This window comes from Babylonia areolata, chromosome 34 (genome assembly GCF_041734735.1).
Source record: "Babylonia areolata isolate BAREFJ2019XMU chromosome 34, ASM4173473v1, whole genome shotgun sequence".
NCBI lineage: Eukaryota > Metazoa > Mollusca > Gastropoda > Neogastropoda > Buccinidae > Babylonia > Babylonia areolata.
This window is the reverse complement of record NC_134909.1, coordinates 15,212,389-15,229,888: the sequence shown is the minus strand read 5'-3', so window position 1 is coordinate 15,229,888 and position 17,500 is coordinate 15,212,389. Positions and strand designations below refer to the sequence as shown.

The following is a 17,500-nucleotide window of genomic DNA, read 5'->3' as shown; positions in this document are numbered from 1 at the left end:
ATCGAGCATAGCAAAATACAGCTGGCGATCTCTGGTCACACAGCAACTGACCGCTCTGCGAGGTGTGGGAGACGGCCACCATGCGCGTGACGGTGAAGTTGAAGGTCTTCATGGACATGACGGCCTCGTCAAAGTGCACCGAGGATGTCCACAGCACCTGGTCCCGCTGGTTGATCCACACCAGGTTCTCCTGCCAGCCAACACCGTTCACCGTCATCACCATCACCATCGCCAGCAACTGTTGCTGTCTTTGTTGTCACCATCGTTGTTGCTGTAGTCGTCATCATCAGCGTTGTTGTTGTCATGTCGTTGTTATTGTCGTTGTCATCATCGTCGTTGCTGATGTCATCATTATTGTTGACTTGTCGATGTTGCTGTCGTTGTAAGTCATTGTCATTGTTGTTACAGTCATTGTTGCTGTCATCATCGTTGTTGCTGTCGTGTTATTGTTGTTGCCACTGTCATCATAGTTGTTGCTGTTATCATCATCATTGTTGTCGTATCAGTGTTGCTGTCGTTGTTGTATGTCACTGTCAGTGTTGTTGTTTTTATTACTGTCATTGTTGCTGTCGTCATTATCGTTGTTGTTGTGTCGTTGCTGCTGTTGTTACCATCATTGTTGCTGTTGTCATCATCACTGTTGTTGTGTCACTGTCATCACCATGCTGTTGTCGTCGATGTCATCATGCTGCTGCTGTCATAGTTGTCGTCATCATCGCTGTTGTTTCTGTTGTCGTCAACATCAACTTTGCAGTGCAATTTTTTAAGAAACTTTTCTTTGCTAACAATGTGCAAAATGACATACCCCTTGTTCTATGATTCATTGCCCTAATTAGGCTGATAACAACGACGATAAAAAAAAAAAAAAAATCAATTCATGTCTTAAACAGGTTAACAATGATAACAATAGAAAAAATATTGATTCATGCCTTAATTAGGTTTATGATGATAACTACAGAAAAGAAAAAAATACTGATTCATGCTTTAATTAGGCTAATAGTAATAAAAGATATTTTCTTAAAGTTTGGTTATACAAAAAAAAAAAAAAAAAAACCAGAAGAAACCAAAAACCCCCACCCACACCCCTCCAAAACAACACACACACACACACACAACAGCACACCCCCACCTTGTACAAAGCAATCAGCCCGGGCCCCTGGACGGCAGCGACCTGCAGAGTCAGGTTGGAGGCCTCGGATCCGTTGGTGCTCATGGCGGTGATGTGGTTGTCGCTGCTGGTCACGTACAGCCTCTGGTGCACCATGTCCAGGGCCAGGCCCTGCACGTAGCTGCTCGGGTATGACGACGGCGTCACCGTCGCCAGCGAGTTCGAGTCCCCGTTCATCCAGGCCCGCTTGACCGCGCTGCTGCTGACCGTGTCCTCGATCCAGTACATCCAGCTGTGTGGGGGGATGGAGGGGGTGTGTATGGGGGGAGGGGTGGGTGAGGGGGGGCGGGGCCAAGACAGACAGACAGACATCCGTAGCTATTTTTTATATGGATACTTACATAGTGCCTATCCTCCTTGGTCGGAGACTAAGCTCTAAGCACTTTACAAACTCCGGGGGAGGGGGGTTATTTGCTACAACAGGCTGGCTGCCTGGGTAGAGCCGAGTGACGGCTGCCACTGCAGGGTGCTCATCAATCGTTTCCTGTGTCATTCAATCAGATTTCAGGCACACACACACACATACACACTCTGGCAAACTTGTAATATTTTACATGTATGACCGTTTCGTTTATTTACCCAGCCATGCAGGCAGCCATACTCCATTTCCGGGTGTGTATGCTGGGTATGTTCTTTGTTTCCATAACCCACCGAACTCTGACAGTGATTACAGGATCTTTAACGTGCGCATTTGATCTGCATACGTATGCACAAGAAGGGGTTTCAGGCAGCAAGCAGGTCTGCACGTATGTTGACCTGGGAGATCGGAAAAATCTCCATCCTTTACCTACTAGGTGCCGTTACCGAGATTCGAACCCGGGACCCTCAGATTGAAAGTCCAACACTTTAACCACTCAGCTATTGGGCCCACCTCAGCAACACAATTGTGCTGCAAAACAGCTCTGCTCAAACAATGCTCTTTCTCACCACAGGTATTTACATCATTGATTGGCAGAATCTTTAAGCTGGGTCGACAGCAAAGTGGAAGCTGTATGATCAACGATTTCTCCATTGATTTCATCTACAGCTTAGCCTTTTGTGAAGGACTATGATTTTCAAACTAGGAGGCAGGATGACACGGCCTCTTGGTGCTGCAGCCTTGAAGGGCCTATCAGCCTTATGGGGACCACCCCAGCGCCAACTGTCATGAAGTACTCTGGGCCGTGAGAGCGGGACTGTAACTTGGGGAAGACACTCTCCACCATAACCAAATTCAAACGCAGTCGGAACAGCAGCTGCCTCCTCTGCTGGTCTGATGATCAGAGTCAGACACCTCTGTCCACCATACTACAACTGACAATGGGGGGTTGCAAACAGCCGAGTGGTTTTAAAGCATTCTGACTTTCAATTTGAGGGTCCTCAGTTTGAATCCCGGTCACGGCACCCAGGTGGGTCAAGATATCAGTCCTGTGAAGAATTAGTCCCCCATTCTCCTGTTCTCTTGACTTCATCATTTTTCTCTCTCTTTTTTTTTTTTTTGTTTTTGCTTTTTTTTGGTTTTGTTTTTTTGTTGTTTTTTATTGGACAGGGGTACTTCTTTCTATACTTATATTTCACTTTTCCTGATTTGACAGAGTCCACAATTTGATCCAGACAGACAGGAACTGGACTTTGAACAGATGAACAGAAAGTAGATCCCTTGTTTTCTTCTTTTTTTTTCCTTTTTTTTTTTTTTGTACAATGTCTTCACCACATATGTGAAACAGTATCATTATAATGAAATAAAAATGCCTATAAAAAGACAGAACAGAACACAGAACATGTGTCACACATTTATTACCACCCCCACCCCCCCCCACCCCCCAAAAAAACGCCCTCAGCGACGTCTTCCAAAACACATGCTCAGAAAGATCTTGTCAAGACCCATCTTCATGTGACACTGGTCTCCCCTCCTCACAGTTGCAGTGACTAAAAGTTTACTATGCAACACACATGAAGGCACATACACACACACACATTTTTTTTCTTCTTCAATTTCTTCTCTCATCAGATGACTCCCTTTTCCAGCTCTGATATCCCCCCACCCCACCTCCACCACCTCCCCCCTGCCTCTGAACTGCCTTCCCCCTCTAGAATCTTCTCCTTTTTTTTTTTTTTTTTTTTTTTTTTTTTTTGCAGCCCCATCATCAGCGTAGTTTCAGTAGCATTACTGCCACATCGCTCATTCTGAGCTCCCACCCCAGCCCCCCCACCCACCCACCCACCCACAGAGCCACGCCCCCGCATTCATCGGTCACAGCCCCTTTACGCCCCCACCCCCTCCCCCGACTCCCCGCCCCCCCCCTCCCCACCACCCACCCCTGCAGACGCCTTCCCCCCGCCCTCCCCTGCACCCCTCCAACCCCCACCCAAACTCACCCATGCACAGGGTCCAGGACCAGCTGGAACATGTTGGTGACTGTGGGGGTCCTGGTGATCAGGAGGCGGCGGAAGCGCCCCGTGGCAGGTCATCATCTCGATCCTGCGCCGCCCCTTGTCGATCCAGTACAGGTGGCCCCCCGTCCAGTCAAAGGCCAGGGCCGTCACCTGGTTCGCTTCCGCCAGGGTTCGGACGGAGTCGTCGCCCGTGGCGTTCAAAGTGACCGACTGTGCAACAGAGAGAAAAAAAAAAACAACACAAGTCGTTCGCCATTGGGAGGTCTGTCTTGTCTTGCGCCGCATGAGAGAAAGAGCAACAGTGAAAACAGTCGTTCCCCTTGGGAGATCTATCCATACCTTACACTGCATGAGAAAGAGCAACAGTGAAAACAGTCGTTCGCCATTGGGAGGTCTGTCTTGTCTTGCGCCGCATGAGAAAAGAGCAACAGTGAAAACAGTCGTCCCCCTTGGGAGATCTATCCACATTACACTGCATGAGAAAGAGCAACAGTGAAAACAGTCGTTCCCCTTGGAGATCTATCCACATTACACTGCATGAGAAAGAGGAACAGTGAAAAAGAGTCGTTCCCCTTGGGAGATCTATCTGTCTTTTATAATTACAGTGAAGAGGAAGTTTGAAGATCCCTGTTTTCTTTCCCCAGTGCAGCAACATATCGGTATCCCTTGCCTTAGTTACCAAGCTGGATTTTACCTACCTGCCATTATGCTAGGTTATGGATGATAGATTAACTTGAAAATTACACTCCAGGAGTATATCTCTGGCCCAGTTAAAATAAATACAGGCTATTCAAGTCAAATTCCCTCAATTTCGCTTCTGTTTAGTTGTAATGGAGGGAGAAGGGGGTGGAAGGAGGGAGGGGTTAGTAAAGGCTAGCCCAGAATGACCCCCCCTTCCTTTTTCAATCTTGATTAAGATCCCATAGAAACCAGGCGCTTTACAACTTGGGGGAGGGGGAGTCGAAAGAAAAAAATACATGGGTAATGCTGCTGTATACTGTAGCCATGCACTCTCCCATCGGGAGCCAAAATTTCACACAGGAACAAAAAAATTAATACAACACAACACAACACAGCACAGCACAGGACAGTATTGGACAGTACAATGCAATATGCAATGCAGTACAGAACAGTACAGTACAATGCAATGAAGTGCATAGTACAGTACAATACAGTACAGAACAATTCAATACGTTGTTGTGACAAAAACTGAAAACAACATAGTACAGTATAGTACAGTACAGTACAACACAGCACTACTGAAGACAATACAGCACAATACAAGGCTACACAATACACCACCTTAACAACAGAACACAACCCACAACACAAATACAGCACAATACAAGGCTACACAATACACCACCTTAACAACAGAACACAACCCACAACACAAATACAGCACAATACAAGGCTACACAATACACCACCTTAACAACAGAACACAACCCACAACACAAATACAGCACAATACAAGGCTACACAATACACCACCTTAACAACAGAACACAACCCACAACACAAATACAGCACAATACAAGGCTACACAATACACCACCTTAACAACAGAACACAACCCACAACACAAATACAGCACAATACAAGGCTACACAATACACCACCTTAACAACAGAACACAACCCACAACACAAATACAGCACAATACAAGGCTACACAATACACCACCTTAACAACAGAACACAACCCACAACACAAATACAGCACAATACAAGGCTACACGATACACCACCTTAACAACAGAACACAACCCACAACACAAATACAGCACAATACAAGGCTACACAATACACCACCTTAACAACAGAACACAACCCACAACACAAATACAGCACAATACAAGGCTACACAATACACCACCTTAACAACAGAACACAACCCACAACACAAATACAGCACAATACAAGGCTACACAATACACCACCTTAACAACAGAACACAACCCACAACACAAATACAGCACAATACAAGGCTACACAATACACCACCTTAACAACAGAACACAACCCACAACACAAATACAGCACAATACAAGGCTACACAATACACCACCTTAACAACAGAACACAACCCACAACACAAATACAGCACAATACAAGGCTACACGATACACCACCTTAACAACAGAACACAACCCACAACACAAATACAGCACAATACAAGGCTACACGATACACCACCTTAACAACAGAACACAACCCACAACACAAATACAGCACAATACAAGGCTACACAATACACCACCTTAACAACAGAACACAACCCACAACACAAATACAGCACAATACAAGGCGACACAATACACCACCTTAACAACAGAACACAACCCACAACACAAATACAGCACAATACAAGGCTACACAATACACCACCTTAACAACAGAACACAACCCACAACACAAATACAGCACAATACAAGGCTACACAATACACCACCTTAACAACAGAACACAACCCACAACACAAATACAGCACAATACAAGGCTACACAATACACCACCTTAACAACAGAACACAACCCACAACACAAATACAGCACAATACAAGGCTACACAATACACCACCTTAACAACAGAACACAACCCACAACACAAATACAGCACAATACAAGGCTACACAATACACCACCTTAACAACAGAACACAACCCACAACACAAATACAGCACAATACAAGGCTACACGATACACCACCTTAACAACAGAACACAACCCACAACACAAATACAGCACAATACAAGGCTACACGATACACCACCTTAACAACAGAACACAACCCACAACACAAATACAGCACAATACAAGGCTACACAATACACCACCTTAACAACAGAACACAACCCACAACACAAATACAGCACAATACAAGGCGACACAATACACCACCTTAACAACAGAACACAACCCACAACACAAATACAGCACAATACAAGGCTACACAATACACCACCTTAACAACAGAACACAACCCACAACACAAATACAGCACAATACAAGGCTACACAATACACCACCTTAACAACAGAACACAACCCACAACACAAATACAGCACAATACAAGGCGACACAATACACCACCTTAACAACAGAACACAACCCACAACACAAATACAGCACAATACAAGGCTACACAATACACCACCTTAACAACAGAACACAACCCACAACACAAATACAGCACAATACAAGGCGACACAATACACCACCTTAACAACAGAACACAACCCACAACACAAATACAGCACAATACAAGGCGACACAATACACCACCTTAACAACAGAACACAACCCACAACACAAATACAGCACAATACAAGGCTACACAATACACCACCTTAACAACAGAACACAACCCACAACACAAATACAGCACAATGCAAGGCTACACAATACACCACCTTAACAACAGAACACAACCCACAACACAAATACAGCACAATACAAGGCTACACAATACACCACCTTAACAACAGAACACAACCCACAACACAAATACAGCACAATACAAGGCGACACAATACACCACCTTAACAACAGAACACAACCCACAACACAAATACAGCACAATACAAGGCTACACAATACACCACCTTAACAACAGAACACAACCCACAACACAAATACAGCACAATACAAGGCTACACGATACACCACCTTAACAACAGAACACAACCCACAACACAAATACAGCACAATACAAGGCTACACGATACACCACCTTAACAACAGAACACAACCCACAACACAAATACAGCACAATACAAGGCGACACAGCCCAACACGCAGACAGACCACACCACACACCACAACACCCAACCCCACGCCGCCCAACACCACACCCCAACTCCATCACCACAAGGCGTCTCCCCCAAGTGTTCTCACCTTGAGGGTGATGGGCCTGATAAACAGAAGGTGCTGTAGAAGAGAGCACACCACACCACACCCTAACACCCCCCCCGCACCACTCCACCACCACCACCACCCCTAAACCCACCCAAACAACCTCACCCAACACCACACCACCTCATCCCACATAACCACCACCACCACCACCCCCTCCTAAACCCACCCAAACAACCTCACCCAACACCACTCCAACACCGCCACCGCCACCACCACCACCTCCCAAACCCACCACACCACCTCGTAGCACACCACTCAACGCAGCCCCACCTCCACCCCTGAGTGATGGCCTACAGGTAATGTGTCCACCTAGGAAGCAAGAGAATCTGAGCGCAATGGTTCGAATCCCATAGTCGCCAGTATTTTCTCCCCCTCCACTAGACCTTAAGTGGTAGTCTGCACGCTAGCGAGTCATTCAGATGAGACGATAAACCGAGGTCCCGAGTGCAGCATGCACTCAGAGCAAGTAAAAGAACCCACAGCAACAAAAGGGTGGTCCCCCGGCAAAAAAAAAAAATTCTGCAGAAAAATCCACTTCGATAGGAGTTTAAAACAAATCAAATTGCTGGCAGAAAAAAATACCCCCCCACCCAAAAAATAGGTGGCGCTCTCAGTGTAGTGATGCGTTCTCCCTTGGAAGAGCAGTCAGGAATTTCACACAGAAAAATGTGCTGTGACAAAACAGAGTAATACAATGCAATGCAATGCAATACAACACAATACAATACAATACACCAACCACACCACAACAGGGTGTTCTCCATCGCTCTCCTCACCTTGATGGCGGTGGGCTGGGAGGTGCTGAAGAAGAGGGTGTTGCCCGCATAGTCGAAGGCGATGGCGCTAATGGTGGTGGCGGTCTGGTCGGAGGGGAGGGTGTAGAGGGTCTCGGAGTGGAAGTGGCCCACCTCCACCCTCTGGATCCACTTCTGGCCCGACACCAGCAGGAACTCCAACCTCTCTGGGGTGGGGGTGGGGCGAAGATGACAAGAGAGAGAGAGAGAGAGAGAGAGAGAGAGAGAGAGAGAAAATAAATACACACGTTCCCGTACTTCAAACTCTCTTGGTAGGGAAGACAAGAGAGAAAATAAATATACATGTTCCCGTACTTCGACCGCTCCAGGTGGGGAAGACAAGAGAGAGAAAATAAATATACATGTTCCTTTACTTCGACCGGTCTGAGTGGGGAAGACATGAGAGAGACAATGAATATATATACATGTTACCGCTCTGGGTAGGGAAGACAAGAGAGAGAAAATAAATATACATGTTCCTGTACTTCGAACGGTCTGAGTGGGGAAGACATGAGAGAGACAATTAATATATATACATATTCCTGTACTTCAACCGCTCTAGGTGGGGAAGACATGAGAGAGAATAAATATATTCTTCATGTTCCCGTACTTCGACCTCTCTAGGTGGGGAAGACAGGAGAGAGAAAATAAATACACATGTTTCTGTACTTCAGCCTCTCTGGATGGAAGACAAGAAAGTAAGTATACATGTTCCAGCACTTCGACCTCTCTAGGTGGGGAAAACAAGAGAGAGAAAATAAATACACATGTTCCTGTACTTCAGCCTCTTTGGATGGATGATAAGAAAGAAAGGAAGTATACATGTTCCTGTACTTCAATCGCTCTGGTGTTGAAGACATGAGAGAGACAATAAATATACATGTTCCCGTGCTTCAACCTCTCTGGGTGGGGAAGACATGAGAGAGACAATAAATATACATGTTCCAATGCTTCAACCTCTCTGGGTGGGGAAGACAAGCGAGAGAATAAATACACATATTCACGTACTTCAGCCTCTCTGGATGGAAGACAAGAGAGAAAGAAAGTACACATGTTCCTGTGCTGAAACCTCTCTGGATAGAAGACAAGAGTGAAAATGAATCTGAATGTTCCAGTACTTCAATCTCTCTGGGTACAAGATGAGAGAAAAAATAAGTATAATATACATGTTCCTGTCCCCACCACTTCCCCTGCATACAAGTATGTAAATATGGTTCTTGCCAATCTCCACCAGGAACTCCAATCTCAAGACAGAAAAAACACATATACATTTTCCTGTCCTCCTTGCCCTCTTCCTATGCGTATGTGTATGTAAAAATGGTTCTGGCCGGACTCCAGCAGGAACACTGACCTTTCTAGATGGAAGACAAGAGAAACACACATATAATATACATGTTCCTGTTTCCTGGCATTTCTCCCCCAAGTGACAGATGTGTACAAATATGCAGCCATATCACACACACACACAACACACCAAATGCACACAAATAAGCTGCAAAAACAAGCATGCACACACACACACACACACACACACACACACACACACACACACACACACACCTTGACAGATGAACACATAACTGCCATACCGAACACACACTCACAACCATGACAGATGCACACATAAATGCCATTACACACACACACACACACACACACACACACATGAGATGCACACATGAATGCAGCCGTACTTCCCCCATGCATATCACACACACACACACACACACACACACACACACACACAGCCCTACAAGCCCCAATGGCAGACCAACCTCTAACAGGGCAGGAGTACTTGAGAGGTTCAAACTGTTGCTCCCCACCGATGCACGTGTCTCCAGCCACACGCCGGTACCTGGGACATCCACAAACCACCCTTCAACTATGGTGCTGTGGACAACGCGCCGATTCTCGTGGCAAAAATCCAAATTTAGACATGTTCGTTCTTACGTGTGGCATTCCCTTATGTACAGTTTAGTGGTATTTCTTTTTTGGTGTGTGTGTTGTGTGATACGTGTGTGTGTGTGTGTGTGTGTGTGTGTGAGCACACGCACATGCATGTGCAGCTGTGTATGTGCACATGCTGTGTGTGTGTGTGTGTGTGTGTGTGTGTGTGTGTGTGTGGAGGGTAGAGGTGCGGGTGTGTCTGGGGTGAGTGTGTGGGGTGCTTGGGTGTGTGTGAGTTGGTATGTGTGTGTGTGTGTATGTGCATGGGTGTGTGGGTGTTGAGTGTGTGCTGCATGTGCATGCGTATGCATGTGTGTCTGTCTGTCCATCTTTGGAAGTCTGCATGTATGCATGTGCTGAGTAGCAAACATGACAAAACACCAATACTGCCACCACCACCACTACTACCATCACCACCACCACAACCACCACCACAATCGCCACAACCACCACCATCACCACCACCACCACCACCATCACCACCACTGCCAAAACTACCAGCACCATCACTACAACCACCATCACCTCCACCACAACCACCGCCATCACCACCACCACCACAACCACCACCATCACCACCACTGCCAGAACTACCAGCACCATCACCATAACCATTACCACAACCCCCACCACCACAACCACCACCATCACCACCACGATCACCACCACCACCACCATCACCATCGCTGCTAGAACCACCACCACCACAACCACCACTCACCCGCGTGTGTAGGAGTAGAGTGTTCCCGGGGGACAGGGGACAGGCACTCTGTGCAGCAGACTGCTGTCGATCCGGGTGTCCCGCACACAGCTGTAGCTGTAGTTGCCCATCTTGTAGCCAAAGTCACTGGGAAAAGGAGAAAAAAAAAAAAAAAAAAAAAAAAAAAAGAGAGAGAGAGAGAGAAAAGTTTTCATTACTTTCTCAACCTTACTTTTCCTTACTTCCCATTACACTCTCCAGCTTTTCTCAACAACAGCACAATAAAACTGACCTTGGGTGGTGGCGAGACGGACACTCGAATCTCTTTAGCTGTCACAGAAATGAAATATGTTTGGCTGCTAGCTTATGCACTACGCCGAAAACAAAACATACCTGGCTGTGAGCTTATGCACTACGCCGAAACAAAACATACCTGGCTGTGAGCTTATGCACTACGCCGAAACAAAATGTACCCGGCTGTGAGCTTATGCACTACGAGCTTATGCACAACACCGAAACAAAACGTACCTGGCTGCGAGCTTATGCACTATGTTGAAACAAAACGTACCTGGCTGCAAGCTTATGCACTACGCCGAAACAAAACGTACCTGGCTGCAAGCTTATGCACTACGCCGAAACAAAACGTACCTGGCTGTGAGCTTATGCACTACGCCGAAACAAAACGTACCTGGCTGCAAACTTATGCACTACGCCGAAACAAAACGTACCCAGCTGTGAGCTTATGCACTACGCCGAAACAAAACGTACCTGGCTGCGAGCTTATGCACTACGCCGAAACAAAACGTACCTGGCTGCAAGCTTATGCACTACGCCGAAACAAAACGTACCTGGCTGTGAGCTTATGCACTACGCCGAAACACAACGTACCTGGCTGTGAGCTTATGCACTACGCCGAAACAAAACGTACCTGGCTGCGAGCTTATGCACTACGCCGAAACAAAACGTACCTGGCTGTGAGCTTATGCACTACGCTGAAACAAAACGTACCTGGCTGTGAGCTTATGCACTACGCCGAAACAAAACATACCTGGCTATGCACTACACCGAAACAAAACGTACCTGGCTGTGAGCTTATGCACTACGAGCTTATGCACTACACCGAAACAAAATGTACCTGGCTGCGAGCTTATGCACTACGAGCTTATGCACTACACCGAAACAAAACGTACCTGGCTGTGAGCTTATGCATTAACCGTCCCAGCTGAGGCTGTCTGAGATCACTGTGCCCAGAAATGTCACAGAACTAACGACTTGTTTAATTTTTCTCTTTGTCATAGAAGATTTCGGTGTGTGAAAATTGGGTTGCTCTCCCCCAGACAGAGCATTGCTACAGTGCAGCACAACAGTTGTTTTTTTGTCTGCCTTCAAGTCTATCTATTTTCCAATCAAAGTGGATTTTTCCACAGAACTTTCCCAGCGACAACCCTTTTGTTGCCGTGTTGATGTGAATTCACTACCCCCGGGCCGATGGCTGTAAAAGGCTTTGGGATCTTTAACCTGAAACATCCTTCCCAGGTTCATTCCTAGACACTGCAGCAGTAGCTGAGAAAACAAAGCTGACGCTAACAGTTCACCATGAACAAACACTGACGGACCAAGATCAGGTCACAAGTCACAGCTACAAAAAAAAAAAGAAAAAAAGGAAAAGTCCCAAAGACAAGAAACATACCCCCCACCCCCACACATACACACACACGTTCACACACACACACACACACACACTCTCTCTCTCTCTCTCATACATACACACATACATGCACGCACGCACGCACGCACCCACGCGCACGCGCGCACAAACACACACACAACCCCCCACCCCAACCCCCACACACACAAACATAAACACACACACACACACACTCACACAACCCCCCCTAACCCTCCCACCCTCCACACCCCACACACACACACACAGCATCCATCCACTCACCACTCGTAGTCGTCACGCCTGCAGGAGCAGTTCCTCAGCTGGCGGACGCGGACAAAGCTGTGGCCGTTGTAGCACTGGGTGTGGGCAATGCGCCGCTGGTACACCAGCTTCTTGCCCAGCAGGCACCCCGAGTTGTGGAACACGTCCGGCAGTGACCAGTCCTTGTAGTCCTCCGCCCGGCACTGCACCCCTGCCATCACCATCATCATCACATTGACTCATTCTTCTTCTTCTTCTTCTTCTTCTTCTGCGTTTGTGGGCTGCAACTCCCACATTCACTCGTACGTACACGAGTGGGATTTTACGTGTATGACCGTTTCAAACCCGCCATGTAGGCAGCCATACTCCATCTTCAGGTTCTGCGTGCTGGGTATGTTCTTGTTTCCATAACCCACCAAACGCTGACATGTATGACAGGATCTTTCATGTGCGTATTTGATCTTCTGATTGCGTGTACACACACGAAGGGGGTTCAGGCACGAGCAGGACTGCAAGCATGTTGAGATGGGAGACTGGAAAAACTGATTCAACCCTGTGCCCACCATCATCACCATCATCATCATCACACTGACTCATTCAACTGTGCGCCAGCCTGACACGCCAGCACCGCTGATTGCCATTCTCCACCTGAGCCCCCACCTAGCAGGCGGGCGAAGAAACACGTTAACTCACTCAGTACGGCCAGTCCTCTCTTCTCCTCTACACAGACCACTCGGATGTCCAGTAGGTGTCTGAATGACCCAACCTTTAGCTTCCGTCGTCAGAATTGTGGTATTCTTTGTCAACATTCACCTCTTCAGTGTAAGAGCCTTCCGTTTGCAATATTTTGATGATGGTAATTGGGGTGAAACGCTGTTAACGTCGTCTCTTTCGCCGTTCGTATGGAGAGAGTTAACTTAAACCGGTTCGTCAGCTCATTATTAGTCATTGAACTGCTAGGTAAGGGAAGTGACTGGAACTTAACTTCCTCCCTCACTGGCTCGCCAAGTGTGTTTCGCTCCAATTTGAAAAAATTGAACGATTAGTGACGGGCGCAATAGCCAAGTGGTTAAAGCGTTGGACTGTCAATCTGAGGGTCCCGGGTTCGAATCACGGTGACGGCGCCTGGTGGGTGAAGGGTGGAGATTTTTACAATCTCCCAGGTCAACATATGTGCAGACCTGCTAGTGCCTGAACCCCCTTCGTGTGTATATGCAAGCAGAAGATCAAATACGCACGTTAAAGATCCCGAAATCCATGTCAGCGTTCGGTGGGTTATGGAAACAAGAACATACCCAGCATGCACACCCCCGAAAAAGGAGTATGGCTGCCTACATGGCGGGGTAAAAACGGTCATACACGTAAAAGCCCACTCATGTGCATACAAGTGAACATGGGAGTTGCAGCCTACGAACAAAGAAGAAGAAGAAGAACGATGAGTGTGGGGCTTTTTATCCAGTTTCTGCATGGACGTGGTAAAACGTCAAAGGCTTGCTGCACAGTAAGTGCTCGATGAAATTGTGATGGACTCTTGAAGCGAATTCTGACCCAGATAATGACAGCTAGCACATTAGTGTTGTTTGATATTTTTTATCTAGATTTATTATGCTATTTTGTGTATGCTTTTATTATTCTATCAAAACTCAAAAAGTTGTAGTCTTTATCTTTTAGTATTATGCCTTTAATTGAAAGATCATTTTAACATGTTTTATTGTCACATCCTCATTTTAACATGTTCTAGTGTAATGTGCTATGAGTGTTCTGATTGTAGGGGGGAAAACAAAATATAAATAAAATGTAGTATTATTATTACTACAAGATAGTCAGTTGTGTCTGATTATGACCATCAGATCTGCAGAGGAGACAACTGCTGACCCTGACTGTCTGGGCTAGAATTCAATTATAGTGGAGAGTGTCTTGCCCAGATTTCATCCCCACTCACTCATTATTATAACTACTATTATCAGTTGCTATCAATACCCTCTCCCTAACAACTGCGTACATTACCATTTACACACACACACACGCACACACGCACGCACACACACACGCACGCACGCACGCACGCACGCACGCACAAACACACACGCACAAACGCACAAACACACACACATACACACACACACACACAGAGATGAGTATCATTTTCTAGACAAATGTATTAGATATGAACATTCACAAGAAGTTTTGCTGATCAACATAAAATCTGAATTGACAAATTTCGATGATAACTGATACAGTCAGTCGATGGTGTAATTTCGACCCTGTACAACCTCGAGCAGTAAAATTCATACATGAATATACATACAAGTCACGTTATAATTAGAACACCTTACATTTAGATTGGTTCGGTTTTTTTTTTTACCCTATATTGTTGTCTATAAACCTTTCATCAACGATTTTCATGAAAAATAAATATAATTCTGATTCACACACACACACACACACACACACACACACGTACCAAGGAGGGTGGAAACGTTCATCTGGAACAGGATCCAGCTGTGGTGGTCGGGCTTGGAGCCAAAGACGGAGAAGACCGTGGTCTTCTCCCCTGGCTCTGTCAGAATGCCGTAGATGCGGACGGCTTCAGTGTGGAACTGGTAGGAGTGCCAGGTCTCCCCTTCATCTGTGGAATAACTGCAATGCAAAAAAAAAAAAAAAAAAAAAAAAAATCATTTCTTTTTAAAAAAATAGTAATAAAAATAAAACAAAAAAGAAATAATATACAATATAATATACAAAATCAAACTTTTTTCTTTCACATGAAATTTAGTAATATTTATGTTTCTGGGACAACTGGAAATAAAGAGAGAAGAAATCAACTAACAGATAAGAATGTCTCTTTTAAAAAGAATTTCTTTAACCCTTTCACTGCCAAGCTCGCATTTATGCACAGGCGTGGTAGAGGACCCATGTCACTGAAAGGTGACCATTCATTGGTCTGTTATCCATGAACCTTCTGCTCTTAATGTTTGGTTGGTAGGATAGACCATAGTTTCTATACATCGCAGGGGGAATCCCCAGCTATTTTTAGCCACTGTCTTTTCTGTGTTTATACCACAAGGGAATTTTGTACTCTGAATTGACTGGCGGTGAAAGGGTTAAAAACTAAAACTGTGCAGCAGCTCTACAGGTTTCCTCCCAGAGCTTATCTCTGTACTTAAATTTGGTCCGTTAATGGTCTAAAGCAATATAAATGACGTGTACAATTTTGCCCCGTTTTTGTAGCATTTGGCATTCAAAGACAAACGGACAGAAACTGCTACCTCGTGAACCCCCTTAACTTGGGGTCGAGGCCTAAACGGGAATAAATCATTCCGGTTTCTGACTCCCAGAGCTTTTTTTTTTTTTTTTTTTTTTTTTTGCTGCCCCATCATCTGCACCGTTTCAGTGGCATTACTCCCACACTGCTCATTTAGATTCCCCAATAAACGGCCACACCCGGGTTCGTCCGTCGCAGTTCCAGCGTCGGCAGTCCACAGGGAACCATCGATGTTAGGTTGCCAGGAGGCCACACACCAGAGGAGACCCTGCACTGCTGCTCACTCCCAGAGCTTACTCATGAGCACATTTAAACACTGTTCTTTCTCCATCTTGACTGGACTGAACGACACAGGACAACATCATTGCATGTCCTTTCCCTTCGTCAGAATCTGTACCTGACCTGTATGGTTTTCAAACACTGAAACCTTTCCACTAGGTTTTGAAAATGTACTCTCTAGGTTACTTACAAATGTTTGAAAATGTTCAAGGTTTATGTAACAGCCAAATCATACTTTTGCAAACCCCAAATTTTTTTTTAAGCCAAGTTTTCTTGTTGTTTTTGTTGTATGTTTTTTTTTGTTTTTCGTATCACTATACTGAAAGCGAAAGGAAATTTTCTTCCTAAAATTACGTTTAAGTAACATACTTACCGTGACCCACTAGTGCAGACTCCGGCAGGGGTCTGATTCCTGTCCTGTGCAAACTATACTACCCACTGATGCGGAGAAAATAAAAGTAGCTATGGCTAATAACCTCCCTCACTATACTGAAAGCGAACACTATTGTTATGAACAGATATCACACACACACACACACACACAAACACGCATGCATGCATGCATGCACAGCATTCAAAGGTCTTTTAAACCATTCCGTATTCCTTCCTTCTATTCATCACTCGTGAAAGAAAACCACAAAACTAACCAAAACCAGCATAAACACACATCCTCACACACACCCTCCCACACAAGTCTGAAGGTCCTTCAACTTTTCCTTACGTCTGAGATCACTGGGGTGAGAAGATGTTAAACTAACAAACACACATACACAAACACACACACATGAAAGTGACAGTCATACACTCAGACAATCACACACACACACACACACAAAATATGTCAGTAATGTTTCTTGCATCTGTGGTGCTCACGTAACAGCCGATCATATACCAACTTGCGATATGTTAAAGTCTCAAATCCCTGAACTGAAATCATCTTCAGTGTTGACGAGTCTCAAATCCCTGAACTGAAATCATCTTTAGTGTTGACGATCTTCAGCAGTCCATTGCTAATGTATGACTTTTTCAACTCCTTGTTAAATAGTCCAGTTGGTTCGCTGTTATAGTTGTTAGTTTTTCATTAGAAATATGTTATATAAATATTGTTATGTTTTTTGTTGT

General features: G+C 45.5%; 1 protein-coding gene across 1 annotated transcript in view; it reads right to left on the bottom strand.

Moving 5' to 3' along the window:
- LOC143277386 (sortilin-related receptor-like) overlaps positions 1–17,500 on the bottom strand; it is a 125,447-nt gene that overhangs the window by 75,845 nt on the left and 32,102 nt on the right. Inside the window, exons 12-20 of the mRNA XM_076582169.1 lie at positions 15,299–15,474; positions 12,856–13,045; positions 10,926–11,051; positions 10,033–10,112; positions 8,240–8,424; positions 3,527–3,754; positions 2,246–2,412; positions 1,130–1,400; positions 52–190 (exon numbers count right to left, since the gene is read on the bottom strand). Of these exons, the coding sequence (XP_076438284.1) occupies positions 52–190; positions 1,130–1,400; positions 2,246–2,412; positions 3,527–3,754; positions 8,240–8,424; positions 10,033–10,112; positions 10,926–11,051; positions 12,856–13,045; positions 15,299–15,474 (1,562 nt within the window). The remainder of the gene's footprint in view (positions 1–51; positions 191–1,129; positions 1,401–2,245; positions 2,413–3,526; positions 3,755–8,239; positions 8,425–10,032; positions 10,113–10,925; positions 11,052–12,855; positions 13,046–15,298; positions 15,475–17,500) is intronic.